The 16,842-nt window shown below is 46.6% G+C and overlaps 1 protein-coding gene across 1 annotated transcript in view; it reads right to left on the reverse strand.

Moving 5' to 3' along the window:
- The window catches only part of CSMD2 (CUB and Sushi multiple domains 2), a 260,285-nt gene extending 243,769 nt beyond the window's left edge, over window positions 1-16,516 (reverse strand). Inside the window, 1 exon segment of the mRNA XM_009996341.1 lies at window positions 16,444-16,516. Within this exon segment, the coding sequence (XP_009994643.1) occupies window positions 16,444-16,516 (73 nt within the window).
- Window positions 16,517-16,842: the final 326 nt, after the last annotated feature.

The raw sequence follows: 16,842 nt of genomic DNA on the forward strand, positions 1-16,842 counted from the left end.
TCAGCAGGATGGCACTGCCTGCAGTACCACCCATGGAACATCCTGCTCCTGAAACCAACTTAGTCACCTCCAGTTCTCTGGAGACAGAAATTACTTCCCTTCCATTCCAACAGTCTTTCACTCCTCCTCTGTCATCACTTTCTGTCCCTTCAGTGCTGCCCAGGCTTTCAGACAGTCACTGCAGAGCTCTCTTACATTTAGGCTTTGTTCCAACATTAGCATAACAATTCATTCAAGGGCTTCCCAAGTAGAAGAGAGAGGAACAGAAAAGATGATGGTGAAGGTGCTGTAAGAACATATTTAGCTTTTCCCCCTGCTCTCCCTTCATCTCCCAGCCCAAATTTTATCTTGGGAGGTTATGCAAATTTCCTGTACACATCTGGGATTTCTGGTCACGTTGCTGACCTTGGAGTTATCATAGAATGTTTGGGGTTGGAAAGGACATTTAGAGGCCCCTGCAGTGCACAGGGACCATTTTAACTAGATCCATATTCATCCTGAAGTGTAAAGTCAAGACCCAGATGGAGGGCTGCAGCTAAGGCCAAGCCTGAGTTGAACCCTGCCCCATCCATGTGGTTGGGATGCCAGTTGGCAGCCCCACTGGCACATTCCCTCCTTTACACCAAGCTGACCTTCTCCTCTGAAAAAAATAATAATAAAAAAATAATAGAAAAAAAAGGCTTTTCTGCTTTAACATACTTTGGTTTTATATTTCATGATTGAGCCTTGAAAGGGCATACACTTCCAACAGCAAGGTCAGAGCTGTAACTTGCTGTGGAGGGGAAAAAAGGAACACATCCAATTTCAGGTAACATCAAAAGCCCTTGCAGGACAAAACTTGAAATCACAAGAACATGACAGTGCACATATGTCCTGTCTTCCAGCTGCACTGCAGTGCCCTGACATGCTGAGAGGCCAGAGACTTCAGCTGCTGGGAAGTAATGCCTCATTTGGTTACACTCGAAATTGCCTAAGTGGAAAGACTGGTCATAACAGCAGCTGCCAGGTTCTCCCTGGGGCTGAACTGCTCTGCTCCCAACAGAGGGAGACAGGGAGGGTAGCATGGCATGCTGGCCTGCCCCCTGCCAGCTTGCTTCATTCCTACCCTGAAAGAACTGGAAACAGAAGGGACTTCAGCCTTCAAGACCCTCATCAGATTTATTTTTTTTAAATAAAAAATACTGCTATCAAAGGAGGGACACAAAATCCCACTGGCTGTTGTGTAGCTGCTGAGAACTCCAGCTGTTCTGCAGTGCACAGCACAGTGTGGGCTGCTGGTGGGTTATCAGAGGCAGCAGAGTGTCCTTCTGGCCCCCCCAGGTTCATGCTGTACCTGTCTGCATCACCCCTGTCACTGTCTGCAAAGCCTGCAATCTGAACAGAATCTAAGCAAGCTGGGAAAGAGAAGTGTTTAGCAGTAAAGAATGCACACAGTGAGGGGAAAGGGAATGGATTCCCTCCTACTTTACTGCTCCAAGGGGAGGCAGGAGGGCTCAGGACCAATCACAGAAGATACTAAAAAATATTTTGAAGTTTTACTAAGTATCTAGAAAATTCTCTGCAATGAGTTTTTTTAATATAAGCAGTATCAAGGTAACTATTAGAGAAGTCTGTGTTCATCAAGACGTATTAATGAATATATATGCTCCTATTTACAGCAGAGAACTTAAAAAATTACTTACTGCATTTTATTTGCAGTAACTCAGGTTGGCTGGCAGGAGAGACACAGGTACCATCCAGCTCCACTTCCCACCTGACCCTCTGCCCAGTGACAGCAGTGGGTGCAGCACTAGCAAACACTGCCAACGTGCAAAGAAAACTTTGCTTGGCCAATGCTGAAGGCCGAGAAATTAAGAACAAGGCTTTGCAAGCCTCATGAAAAGAGGCTGTAGCATCTTTCATCCCAAATGACCATTCCAAACAGCCCAGCCCAGGCACCGCGGCGCCGCTGCCAGGCTGGGCACACGTGCTGCCTCCTGGGAAAGCAACAGGAGGGGGAAAAACACCCTCCCTTTCATATATAGATGGAAACGTCTTGGAATGCTGAACAACTAGTTAATAGAGTTTGGCAATACTGAAGACAAACTAGCTGGCTGCTGGGTGCCCTCAGCAAGGGGCTCAATTCATTTCCTCCCTCTGCAGCGCTCGTGCCTTTGGGATTCAGCAGCACCAGCTGCCAGGGGGGGCTGGGCACTGCAGGAAGGCAAGGAAAGGGGTCTGGAAGATGCATCAGGAGACAAGGAAAGAGAAGTGACACCCTAGACCAAAGCAAGTGGGTGTGACCATTCCTAGCAGTGAGCTTTGCACACACAACTTGGACCCAGGTTCTGGCACAGGGCTTCCTAGCAACGGGGTCCTGGGATGATGAGCCCAACAGGAACGTTTTAAGCAAAGCCAGAGGCTGCAGGTGATCCCACGGATCTCCAGGACACAGGATGTGGCCTCTTCTCTCCAGCACTAGACACAGGAATGGAGATGCTCTCATCCATCTTCTTGGAATCAGGTATTTTATCTCCATGACACAGGATGAGGCACCTCCAGGCCCAGCAGTACAGGCTGCTCCATAAAAAACTGAAGACTCAGAGTAAGGCCAGAGTCATGATGAGTCATTAATAAAAAAGCAGATAAATGAATAAGCATTTGTTGAAATAACCAGTTAGCAATGGGGTCTGCCTTTGTCTGACAGGCTGCTCACCACTCACCTCCAACAGATCTTAGCCACAATATTCCCAAGTACATGACTCAGGTCCATTTAAAAGCACAATTTATCCTTGAAACATTTGCTGGAATGAAGAGAAGAAAGTTTCTGTGCTAAAAAGAGAGAGATTCATGGCAGCACCAGGCAATCCTGCCATTCAGCACATGGAAGCTAAAGCCTTCAGACAGACAGTGCCTCTGATCTTCCCACCTACCATGGCCTGCCAGACAAAACAGATAGAAAAGGGCTGATACAACTGCTGTGCTCCCTGGACCAGCCATTTCCAGCAACACTAACCAAATCAGATTTTAATTCCTCCTTTGCAAAGGGTATCAGACCCCTCCAGTCATTCCAATGAAGATTTCTCAACACCTTATAAGAAGTTTTATCAACTCTCTCATCCCTGCTGGAAAATCCACTGGAGGTATCTACACATAAACTAAAACTTCTGTGATTCATAATCCAGGAATTCCATGGTTTCCTCATTGCTCTTAATGGAACTAAATTTCATGAGTCAGGTTTTCAAACTAAATGCTCTGTGACCTTCACACCCCAAACAAGCCTAAACAACTGGGCTTCCTAGTAGCTGCAACAACTCTGCCAAGCAGCCACTCATTAGCAGCCTGAAGAACAGTAATGATCTGCAAAAGTTCACAGCTGCATAATTCCTGACAAGTCTGGGTATCCTGGGAAGACCATCCATTACTTGAAAGCAGCTGCTCAGCTCAGAGAAGTTATCCCAATATTCAGTCAGAATGGCCTCTTCTCCAGGGATGCAATTTTCTCCCTTCAAAACTTTCTCTTTCAAAATTGTCTCTTAATCAATTGTGGCTGCTCCATTAGTGCCAGACTCCTCTGCAAAGCCACTGTCAGCATAATAATAATACCAAGCACTTCTGTAGCTATTTCCATCTTCAAAGCCCTTCACAAGCATTAACCAATGAATGCACACCCTTCCCATGCTGCCTCTAGCAGGAATAACAGCCTCAGGGCATTCCCTGGGACTTCCCTGCCTGGCTGCTCAGTTGTCCCAGTGTCCTTGAGCTCAGTCCCTCTCCAGGCTCCTCTGGAGTGTTCATGCCTCACATTTTGAGGTGAGCTACAGACGTGTTGCATCCTACTCTGGCCACTTGCACACTTTTTATCTGAAACCAGGAGTTCACCTGAGAAAATAGTTTATCACATGGTTAAGGCACTTGGGAGGCCTCAGTCTGACCCTGGACTGATGTCAGGTTGTCCCAGAGATTCCAATGCCTTTGGACAACGTTTCACAAACCAAAACAAATTCACCCAAGGACCACAAGTCTCTCTTCAAAAGGAACCTAAGTGATTTACAAACATTTGTACAACCTAAGAGCTGCAGACAGATGCCTTGTAGCCTTTACAAATGCACCTGAGCTTTACAGCCAGCACATCCTCTTATAAAACCCCAGTGGGCAAGCATACACTTATTCAGGCATCTAAGCATCCTTGCAAATCTTGCCCCAGGAGTCCAAGACTAAATAAAATGTTAGGATGATTCAAAAGCTTCTTAAAATTTTACTCTTATTTTCTCTTTGCATCTGTAAAATGAACATGGGAAAGATTTATTTCCCCCCCCATCTTCATTTCAGTCATCCTTAGAAATGAACCAAGGCAGGTGTGGTTTCCTGCAAGGTCTGGGATCCCCAGTATGTGAATCTCATGAATTTCAAGATTTTCTGTCTCCCACAAGTCAGGCCTTTCACCCAGTAGTTCATCTCAACCCACAACTGAAATGAGAACTCAGAAAACAGAAGCTAATTTGATGAAAACATCTGTACAAACCCCTGCAAATGGACTCCACTCATAAGCAGCATTTTCACTCAGACTCATTTATAAGGTGCTAATTATTATCTCCAAAACAAATTTTTCAATTTGTATTTCAATTATTTTCCTGTAAAAGAATATTTGCATTTAAATGGCTAATCCATTGTGCTCAAACATCCTCATTTTCATTCAGGTGTTAGGATGCCTTTATCTCAAAAAAAAAAAAATGTAAGAAAGGTGAAATAAGGTTCAAGGTGACATCCATCTCACAAATCACAGTGAAGGCCCAATTTAAAGATTTCCTCATGATAAATTTTCATTATTAGCCTCTCTTCCCTCTGTTACCAAATCCATGCCATCATGAAAAGACCTAAAAGTAGCTGCAATTTCCCTGGCTATTATTGGTTCTGCAGCTGTGTGTCCATCCATTAAGTACAATGATCTCTCAAGGCCCGTGAGAATGGAACTTACCCTGAGAGAGATCTTTGACCTGGCTACAAATCTCATTTTCACAATATTAATAATTTCCTCATTACACTGATGGAGAGCTGGCAGTTTAAAGGGAATAATACAGTGGGTGTAGATTTTTCTTTACAAGTTAAGGGTGCCCTAAGCTCAGAGCAGTTGCAAGCATTTTTTACCCCCTGCCACCATGTTTCAGTTCCTAGTAAACACCAGAAACCTGGTGCATTTTCATGCATTTATAAGCACAGAAGTTACACAAATCTGATAGAAACTCTTGGTAGTTGCAGGGGGCACCATCCCTTTCAGCAGTGAGGGCTTGGAACAGAAAGGAGACACAGAGAAGTTCTGTAGAAGACAACACAGAAGAACTGACCTCAAATATTCAGCTAATGCCATAACCAGCAAACCAGCTGTCACTGCAGTGACCAGAATCTTACACCCTCAGATATTAAAATCAGTCCTCAGTAAGCAGAGACTCCACTTGGTAAAAGCTCTTCCCTCCTCTCCCACAAATCTCCCCACACTCTCCATTGAGAAACTTCCAGCACCTTTGCAACAGCTTTGAGATCTCAACACAACCCTTTACCAGGCATCTACACTGGAGCAGCCTGCACTTGTATGATCGTATTTGAATTACAAAAAGAGGTAAACTGAAGGCAATTTCCCCTGGGAATTTTTGTGGGGATATAAATCAAACTGTTGCTTCAAGTCACCCCACGAGCAGCACTTCCACATCCACTGCCTCCAAGCACTGCTGCACTTGCTAGTTCTTACCCCATGTCTGCCTGTCACCTTGAGCCATCAGTTCAAGTCACAAGTTGACAGTACACAGAAAAGTGAACAATTCCCTTCACCCAATGGGACAAAAAAAAAACCACCAAAAAAGACAGTCATAAGGTCCAACCAATAAATAGCTAAAAAGGTTTCTAACAGATTACCTGTAAAAAACAGGAAGCATTTCAATCATATTGACATTTTCAGTCCCTTTACACATGAATTTCACATATTCAACAGCAAAACCTAAATTCTTCACTGAAAACTACCAGCTCTGTTCTAAGAATAAATGTCCCTCGGTCCAAATATAATCTTGGCAACTGATGGATGCTCTGAAACTACAAAACCAGACTTATTTTTATCCTGTTCTGATCCAATTTAGAAAAACTCTCCTACTAGGTACCAATCTGCCATGACTTGTGCACAAATCCTCCCACAGCTACAGGGGATCAATGATCAAACTACTTGTATGCAAAGTCCAAGTCATTCTGATACAGTTTCTGCATCCTGAAACCTCCACCTATGTATAAGTAACAAAGAAACTCAATTGCTTGCCATTACCATTATGGTTTACTACTTTTTCTTTCACCTCCTCCATTCATTTAAAACCTCATTTTCACCATGAGACATATTCTATTTAATCTTAGTTTTTAATCCCAAAAGCAGATCAATACCTTTCTTCTTCAATCTGCACAGCTTTCAATCAAAGAGTTAACAAGGGGTGAATGGAATCGACTTGTAGGTCCAAATTGGGTATTTTTTGTAAAAAGTTTCATTTGCTTTGGCAGGCACAGAAAACAAGGGGGAAAACCTCCCTGTAATGGCCCTCAGCATTAGACTCCTAAGAAAAAAGGGCATAATTTGTCCTCTAAGACTGTAACAGCACTTAGCAGCAGCAAGTGACACATCCTCCCATAAAACATTAGTTTGTGGAGCACTTTAAATCCAGTGAAATGAACTTGCCCTTCCTAAGACGATTTCTTCCTGGGAGAACCAACCCAGCTGTTTATGAAGGGCAGGAACAGCACAGGCCTCACAGGGTTCTCTCTCATACCTTAAATCTTGCCAAGGCAAAGAAACCAGCACTGACTGTGCTGCTGAAATAAGATCCTTTGGTCTACAAGACAGACATGTCAAGGGTCTGGATGATCTGAGAACTTCACTTGAAAAGCTGCACTGGTTTCAGTGCTTTAGCTCTCGGCCTTAAGCCAGGCCCTCCCTGCAGCACGGGGACCATTCCACACATTGTTCCTCAGCACAGGAGCCCCTGGCTGGGTTTTTTTAAAAAAATACATTTTCATTAGAAAAACCTTACCAAAGTACAGACATTCCAACACAGCTGTTTTACTGTTCTTTGAAGAGCTACTTGATTTGCACACCAGAGCCTGCAGAGAGGGAACTGGAGCCCTCAGAAAAGGAAGGAGCCCTGCAGAGGAGTCAGCAGCCAGTGACACACGGTCCCTCTTTGATCATCCCAGGGCTGCTGCCTTTGGAGGTGCTGTGTGAAACCCAACATTACAGATAAAGCCAAATGCTATCAGGGGCTAATTCCCTCTCCTTCAAATGCAGATTATTTCAGCAGGTAGACTTTATTTTAATATTAACAGAGCAAGTCCTTCTCCAAGTGGTGCTTATCTTTAATGCAAACACCCCAGGATGGCTGCTGGCAGGTGCCCAGTGTCCCCACCAGTGCCTCACCTGTCCCTCATGGAGACAAACCAATGGGGAGATACAAACAACATGCTGCACCATGCAAGCAGCAGCTTTTAAAATGGCATTAGCTTTGGGAAAGCACCAGGCTTCCTTATCCTTCTGAAGGTTTCCTTTCTGGGAAGAAATATTTTTCTTGATACTGTTACTTGGTGGGAAATGGGGAAGGAACATTGAATTGTGCCTTTGGTACAGAAGAAATGAGCTTCCATTTTCTGTACCTCCAGCTTGGCCCTGAATCTCCACCAATGTCAGATCAAGGGTCTGACAAAGGACTAGGTCCCTCCTTTGCCTCCAGCAACAAGAAGGGCTCTACCTGCTGCTGGCAGTGGAGTCACAGAGAGGTGCAGGAGGCAGAAGAGGGAGCAGAAAGGCACCCGGTACATCCTTGTGTTTTCAAGCTGCAAGACCAGCTTTTCCACAAGATGCTCACATGGGCAGCCTGCACTGCTCCTTCCAGCCAGGAGAAGGGTGAGAGGCCTCCTTCCAGGCATCCAAATCCCAGGAGGCTGGGCACAGCCACAGGTAGCTGAGGCAGAGGGAGGGGTGGGGGGACAGGGTGCAGGGAGCCACCCAGCAGCACAGCACCCCCCTCTGCTGAGCCCCTCAACAAGTTTGCTGTGAATAAAATACCAACTCTGACCCTAAGGAAACCCACTCATCCTGCTCTGTTAGGCATTAAGCTCCACCCCAGGCCCTCTGGCTCCAAAGGCAATTACACAGATGCCATCAAAAAATATTTCAAACTCTGCTTTCACTAATTTAAAAAAAAAAAAAAATGTATTTCCTAAACTGCTGATAAATAACAGGCACCATAATTAGGAAACAAGTTCTCTATTTGATCTCTGCCATCCTTCAAACATTCATCTTCATAATACATTATTTAGCACTGCTTTTCCCCTCTACAGACTACAAGCTGAAGCTCACATAGTTTAAGCAACTGCTTCAAAGCCAAAGAGTCTGGCAGGTTAAAATCTGAAGGTCCAGACCATCCTTTTTGCTTTTGCTGAAGTCCAGTCTCCAGTTCCTTGATGCTTCTGGCAAATTCTCACTCTGCTACCAGTCTCTTACCCTCCCATCTCTGTGCTTTCACAAAAGCTGTGCTGCAGCCTTTTGAGAAAAGGCACAAATGTGGATATAAACATATAAAAACTGTCCAAGGGATACAGCAGGATCAAACTCTGCTTTCACTAATTTAAAAAAAAAAAAAATGTATTTCCTAAACTGCTGATAAATAACAGGCACCATAATTAGGAAACAAGTTCTCTATTTGATCTCTGCCATCCTTCAAACATTCATCTTCATAATACATTATTTAGCACTGCTTTTCCCCTCTACAGACTACAAGCTGAAGCTCACATAGTTTAAGCAACTGCTTCAAAGCCAAAGAGTCTGGCAGGTTAAAATCTGAAGGTCCAGACCATCCTTTTTGCTTTTGCTGAAGTCCAGTCTCCAGTTCCTTGATGCTTCTGGCAAATTCTCACTCTGCTACCAGTCTCTTACCCTCCCATCTCTGTGCTTTCACAAAAGCTGTGCTGCAGCCTTTTGAGAAAAGGCACAAATGTGGATATAAACATATAAAAACTGTCCGATACAGCAGAAATTACAGAAGGAGCTGAGCAGCCTCTGCAAATCCCTGCTGGACCCAACTGCATGTCAGTGTATTTCTTGGCCATGAGTACTTTACTTGAAGTTCAGCAGCAAACAGACAACTTTCACCTCAATGTCTCTCACCAACCCAAATTGTACACAAAATGGTTTCATTCATTCTGTGCAATCAAGGGAGAGAACCAAGAGCATCAAACCTGCATAGCTAATCAACCCAGCACAACTGGTACCTGCTGAAAGCTTTGCACAAACATCCTAAGACCTCTCTGCAGATTCAATCTGTAAATCACTAAGATTTTACAAATTCCACTTATCCCCATTTCACAGACAGGGAGGTGCAGCAGGATGCCTAGAGCTCACACTCTGGGCCTTCCCAGTGCCAGCAGCCTTGGGAAACAGCAAGAACTGGGCTTTAATACTTCTGCAGGCAAGAGAGAATGTGTGAACAACAGGAGAGCACTGAACCAGAGAACCCCCAGTTGTGGTTCATTCTCTAGCTGTGATTAACTCCTCTTGTCTTTTCAGTACTTCTTGCACTTCCTAATACAACCAGTTCTGGGCACTGACTGGGCTGGGACCATCAGGCTGCCACTGTGGTTTGGTGAAACCTCCTGCTGGGCTGTGTCCCACTGAGCTGACAACTGAGCAGCTAAATTCTCTACACTGAAACAAATGGAGGTGGCACTAAGGCAGGTGCCTGAAACCCAACTCAAGCCATTCCATTAGGACAGAACTGACTGTCAGACTTACCCTTCCAGGGAGCTAATACAAGGTAGAGGCCAAAGGAACCAATCTTCTTTCTTTTGTTTTAAAATGTTCTGGATAAAGACACCTTTATTTGATATTCATTGTTGTTTTATCTGCCTTGAAATGGGAACTGCAGACATTTTGATAAATGGATTGAGAAATTGTTCTGTTTCAGTGTAACTACTGTAAAATGCCTTCACATGCACAGATACTGCTCGGACCTCATCTGCAGAGATAGCATCTCCAAACATCTCTCTCGAAGCACCAGGATGGCATTTCTGTGCTGCTGTTTATCACACAGCAGCACACAGGAGGGAGAAGACCCAGAGTGTGTTCCCAGCTCTGCTACTGACCTTGGGCTCTGCCTCCTCCCTTCCCTGCACGTCCAGCAAAACCTCTTTGGGCACAGGCTGCTTCTGCCCAGAGCCTTCTCCTGCAGGGCTGGCTGAGCAGCAGGAGCAGCACAGCCTCCTCCTCAATGCAGGGAAGAAAAAAAATAGGGCCAATAGGATGTTGTTAATGCCCTGGTTACAGACAAAGAGCTGCCCCTTGAGGTGACCAAGAATGACTCAGGGGGAAGCCCAAACGCCAGGGAGGGTTGAGGTACAAGGCTCTGGCAGAACTTAGCAGCAGCTCCAGCCCACAAGTCCTGCCCAGCAGCATTCTGACCAAAACCAGTTTGAGGTACAACTATAAAGCTGTGTTCTGGTGGCACCTGTTGCTCTTCTCTTGTCCTGTCCTTAGACAAACCTGGAGTAAGAGGCAGACACTTCCAGCAGTGCGAGCAGAAAGCCCCTCTGTGGTGTGGTCTCCACCTTTCTTCACAATCCTCCAACACTCCAGAATGATATCCAATACCTGCAGACAGTTTGGGTTGTACACTCTTCCACACAGGGGCTGCTCCAACTGTGTTCCTCAGGAACAGGCTGCCCAGAGAGCTTATGGAGCCCCTTTCTCTGGAGACTTTCAAGACCCATCTGGATGCATTTCTGTGTGACCTGCCCTAGGTGATCCTGTTCTAGCAGGGGGCTGGACTAGATGATCTCCAGAGGTCCCTTCCAGCCCCACCATTCTATGATTCTGTGTGTTCCCACCACACCAGACAAGTAAGAACCACTACCCCTGAAGTGGCTGATTATAACACTAAATACACCAACACAGGTGTTTCTTCATGTCACCTCCCCTTCCTTCAGATCTCCAAATACCTGCTTCCCCAAACCCAGCTCATCTGTTCACTTTCAATTAGGTTTTTGCATTCAATAACAAGGAATTTTTTTTTCAGTTACTCCCCTCTCACACATCTCCTTGGCAACCACAGCTGCAAGACCCTTGTCCTCTTCCAGTGAGAGTCACACATCAGATCTCCCTACTCCACCATTATTTTGACCTCTTGGAAACTACCAGCACCAGCAGGACTCTCAGGACCCAGCTCTCCATCCATTCAGCAAACAAGTGCTGTGCACAAAGCCCAGGCAGTTTATCACTAGAGGGGTGATGCTTGGACCTCCTAAGGGCAGAAAAGCACAGCAACCATTCCTGCAAATCACTGAATTGGGGAGAGCACCTGACATCAGAAAGGAAGGAAGAACATCCCACTGTTCACTGTGAAGTCACATTTTAAAAAAGGGGGAAGAAACCACCCCAAAAAAAGTCTTTTCCACGTTCATGCAGGGGAGGTATAAACAAATGACACACAAGCTCCCTGCAGCATCCTGTCTCCATTCTGGCTGTGTCCATGGCAGCAGCAGAGAGACTGAAACAGAGTTAATTTGATTTCTTTAATCAATGGGATCTTTCCAATTACACATTAACCACTATCAGATCAGTCTGCCACTGCCCAGCATGGCAGAAGCACACACATTTTGCACTGTATTATGTTTACTGCAAGCAAATTACACTGATTTCCATAATTACAATGTACTTCACTCCCCCAGAAACCCTGTCATGCAGAAAAGGTGGGTGCTACTACCAATTTATTTTTTCATCTTTGTACCTTGACTTCTCTGGCAGCAAAGCAGGTGCCTGCTCCTCAGGTAGGCACTGACACCACAGAACTCCTTGCAAGCAGCTCCCAACAAGCAGCTTCCTGCTCCTTTGCAGAGAATTAAGAAACAAAACAGGAAAGGTGATCCTGTGTTTAAGGCTGACGCTGACACCCTCGTGGCTCTGCCACAAACTCCCCAGATGACCCTGTGCAGGCTGCTGTCCAGCTGAGGGGCAGCCCCAGGGTGGGCCAGGGTTCCTCCAGCTCTCCCCCTGGGCACAGGGAGCTACAAGAGGCAGTCTGCAATCACAGCACTCCAAGCACCACAGTAGGAAAGAGAGGTGGAAAAGGCCTCACACAAAGCTTCTGAGGCTTGGCACTTGTAGAAAATACTGAGCAGGGAACAGTCCTGGTCCAGCCAAAGAGCTGTGCATCCTTTCCAGCTCTAGAGAGGGTCTGACTATTAGAAGGTAGCTCAGGGCTTTGCTGCATCTGATGGAAGCAGCTCAAAATGAGACTCAACCTTCAGCCCACTCCCCAGTGCTGTATTGCCAAGGCTGATGTTACCCAGTTTCAGGGCAGTCAGGCTGCCTGACCTTCCCCCAAACCTGTTTAACCCTCAACATTGTTATAACAATTTCTTCTGGTCAAGACCCATGCCAAATTTAAGGAAGAGTTGGGGAAGACACCAGCAGGAACACAAGGACAGCTGTGAAATTTCACATTTCACAAACATCTGGCCTCTCAGGAACCAGAGCAAGGGCAGCAGGCACCACACAGGGACAGCAGGAAGGATTCTTCACGTGTCCCTGGAAGGAAAACAATGAGGCACTGCACAGGAAAATGTGTCCTCTATAGCAGGGACACTACAAATGACCACCTGATCAGCTACAGCCTGAGCCTCAGACCACCCTGGCAGACAGCACATCCATGGGGACCTGCAGCAGATTGCCTGGATCACATCTGCTGCACCTGTCTTGATGTGCACCTTCTGACAGCAACTCCTGGGCAACTGGGAGGCAGCACCGAGGAGCAGCTGAGCAGACACTTAAAAAAACGCCATTGCAGGCTGGTCAGCCAGGAGCCATCCACCAGCTGAATGTCAGGCTGCCCTGGGAGGTACCTGACATGACACAGACTGAGCTCAGGGGCAAGGAAGGCTTGAGCTTAGATGCTCTTCAGCAGCTCTGAGAGGTCATAACACAAAAAAGCAGAGTGACAGGCAGCTAAGAGCTGTACAAAGGAAAGGCTCCTCCACCCCACATGGTGAACTCATTGATCAACACAAAGAACAAGAAGACAGAAGTGAAATTGCTTGTATGATGCCACAGCAACAGTCTTCCTAGCAAGGGCTGCTCTTCCCCCACCCTTCCCTGCCCATTCTTATGGGCACATGGGCCATCATCCCTCTTTGATCATCCCAGGACCCCTGCCTTTGGAACAGGAAGCCTGCTGGATATAGATGCTCTTCACTGAGAACTCCCAAGTTTCCTTTCTGTCTTCCCAGCCTCCCTAAGGACCAAGCAGCCAGTCTGATCCCAAGCACAGAGCTGTTCCTTCTACATGTCTGCAGCCTCTAAGTGTTTTGCATAGATGACTCCTTTCCAGTAACAAAAGGCAACAGCAAGACATGAATGAGTGTGTGGGAATCATTCATTCCATTTAAGAGATCCCAACTGCTCCAGTGATAGTAGGACTTGGATCAAAACCATGTGCCATCAAATAGTGTCATTTAATCATATGCCACAATCATATCTAATCAGGCCAGTGACTTCACTCTCCTCCCTCCTACAAAAAAAATCTATCCACCACTTCAGAGAGTTGATATTTCACACCCTTACCCCTTAAAAAATAATACATTCAATCACTGTGTATTTCACACTGAAGCTCCTTCCCTGGCAGACTAAGTGCCCCTGAATCACTCTGAGTTCTGTGCAGATCTGTGACAACAGAACCAAATAAAAGGGTGACTTGCAACACAAATACATACACGTAGGTCAAAACTGATCAGCAGCTTCCTGCTCCTCCACTCTTCAGAGGAACACTCTGCCAAAAGCTGTTTCCCATGGGTTTCAATCGATGAGACCCTGTTTCAAGCCAGTGCATCTTTCTATAACCCAGTACCAAGGAAGATGCTGGCCAGTAACAGTGTGTAAATAATGGTATCCAGAGCCCTTCACACAGACCTTCAGAAGAAACAGGGGGGGTGTTTATCCACACAGGGCTGGCCAGACCCCCCTGTGCCCAGGCAGAGCTCATCCCCCAGCTGGGAACAGGAAGGAATACTAGTCCTGTTCCACCAGTTCTGACAGCCAAGGGGTGCAGTTCCACACAGAATCACACCCACGGGTCTCTGGGGGGCAGTGCACAGACCACAACCCCCTCACAGCCACAGGCACCTTCGGTGCCCTCTGCAAATCTTAACACTCTGCACCCTTAACATCACTGCATCACTTAACATCTTCACATCACTGCACCCTTCGAACCAACAAGGGAGATACTGGAACCACCTCCTCTCCCCCAGCCCACACATCCCCAGGGAACTTCAGCATCCCACAGAACACCCTCCCTGCAGCTGGGTGGGTTCTGTACCCAAGCAGGGGGGATGTTCTCTCGCCCTCAGACACGGCAGCCCCTGGAGCCCCCCCATGTGTGTTCTGGGGCTCCTGGGCTGCCCCGGCCCGGCCGAGGTGATGCCAGCGGGATTTCTATGTAAAACTACCAGTTAGTAGTTTCACATGCACAGCTCTACTGCCACGCTATGGGTACTCCTGGTTACTACCACCTGCACAAACCCTGGGGACAGGCAAGGTTAGAACCGAAGCCTCTCAGGAACTCTGCTGAGGAGCACGATTTGCTTGACGAAGGTACCAGAAGCTCCAGCTCAGACCGATCTTACTTCCCTAAAACTGGGCTCTGCACAGGGAAGGTGCTGACACCCTCTGTGCATTGACTGCCCCGGGTACCCAGCAGTGAAGCCACTGCTTCCAAAGTTGGTATCTTGCTTCAACTAAGAAATTTTCACTAGGATTTCAGCATTTGTTAAGAAAAGATGATCTAGGAAGAAGAGGTAGTGACCGTTGCCTCTGACTCTGATGCTAATAAATAACATCTGAGGCCTAAAATTATTGGGAAGAATCTTCTGCTCACAAAGAAAACCAACAGAGCACCAACGTCTGGGTGAAGGATCCAGAACAGGCAGCACCCAAAATGCAAAGCAGGGAGCTAGGGGCCTGGGAAGAAAGGATCATCTACTGAACAAGCAGGTGAAGAGAGAGAAGCCTGAAAGTGTTAGGATGAATGAGCTACAGAGAGCTTAGAGGAAGAAAAAAGCTGTAAACCCCTGGTATAGGAAATGCTTTGGCTGTCTACGTTGGTCTACTTGTATCTGGAAAGCACAACAGAAGCTGCTGGAATGGTTCTCTGGTGCACAGCTCAAGTGCCCTGGCTAAAGAAAGGAAAAATATTCACCAAAATAAAAATTAATCCTTAATTAGGACTTGGGGGTTGTTTGGGTGGTTTTACATCTGCTCCTAATAGATACTTCCAGTTAGCAAAACTCCTCAGGTCCACTGCAGGAGTACTCAGGAGGAGCAGCTATCACTGATTCTGGATCTCCTTGGAGGAAAACTGCCTTACATAATACAATTATCAGAAGTTTTTAAAAAAACAAACAACAACAAACCAACCTAAAAGCCAAGGAGGTTTCATACACCTCAAGACAAACACACCTTCCTCCAGCCTGCCATACAGCAGACAAGACAAACGTTACTTAGAAACTCTTGGAAACTGAGGCAGTGCAGAGTGTTGAGAGGAGACACAGGCAAACACTCTCCCACTCTTCCCCCTCCTACACACACATAAGGGCAGTCCCTAAATATTTGCTCCTTACACCAAAAATAAACTTCTGTCCTCAGATACATTTTTGCTCCAAGGGCAGTTGTGGAAACCAGGGAGGAGACATCAGCAAATTCCCCCCCAGTTCAGGTCTTCTTTTGCTCTCTTTCAAGGCAATAAACAGGTAGTGCACAGAAAACATGATGCTGGGGCCAAAGAGCTTGTATGTGAGACAATCAACTTAAGAGAAAAGTGCTTCCATCTTCATTCAAGGCATCCTAAATCTCTTCTATCAGCTACGGGCGAACACCAGGGCAGTGAACCATCAACTTAAAAGGAGGAGTAAGAGAAAAGTGCTCCATCTTCATTCAAGGCGTCCTAAATCTCTTCCATCAGCTACGGGCGAACACCAGGGCAGTGAAATCATGAATTAAGATGCAAGGGCAAGAGACTGAGGGGAAAAAAACCAGGATGGCATTTTTCACAGTCATCTTGCACATCACACAGCAACCGTGCACAAATCGTTTCACCCCCCAGAGAAGGGGAATCATATCCAAAAAAGCCACCTTTTCTCACCCCATCCTTTAACATTGTTGCTCCCAAAGGATGCAGAGGGAAACTATCTTGCCCAAAGCTGCAAAGGGCTGAAGAAAATATACTCCTTATTGAACACTGTAGGGAAGCATGTGCTGACACACCAGTGCATCCACACACACAGTGGCATCATTCCCCCCCTCCCCCCCCAAAAAAAGAGGATTAACAGTGGTCCTTTGGATTAAGGAACAGGAAGGAAAATGCTCCCAAAGTTGCCAGCCTTCTCCATGACACTCACCAGTCACCGAGGCAGCCAGCAGCCCCACGGAGAGCAGCAGCACCCGGCTCCAGGGACCCACTTCCACCGGCATCACAGCAAACAGCCCCAGTTCTCCCCAGTCCCTTCCAAAGCTGCAGCTGCATCCCGGCTTGTCCCATCCCAAGGAAGGTTGCATGTCAAAGGGCAGGAGGGTCGGGGCGTGCTGGGGGTTGGTTCTTGTCGGGTTTTCTCCCCTTTTTCTTCCCCTTGGCGACTGGGATAGTCCTCGGCTCGGCTGGATGAAGAGGAGAAAGGAAAGGGGGGGGGAAGCAGGTCAGGCTTGTGATTTTTATTTTTTCAGCCCAGGAAAAAAAAAAATCCCACCGCATGGAAGGCTCTGAGCTTCTGCAGCTGGAATGAACCAAGTGTGGCAGCAGC

The sequence above is a fragment of the Chaetura pelagica genome, unplaced genomic scaffold (assembly GCF_000747805.2).
Source record: "Chaetura pelagica isolate M959 unplaced genomic scaffold, ChaPel_1.0 scaffold404, whole genome shotgun sequence".
Classification (NCBI taxonomy): Eukaryota; Metazoa; Chordata; class Aves; order Apodiformes; family Apodidae; genus Chaetura; species Chaetura pelagica.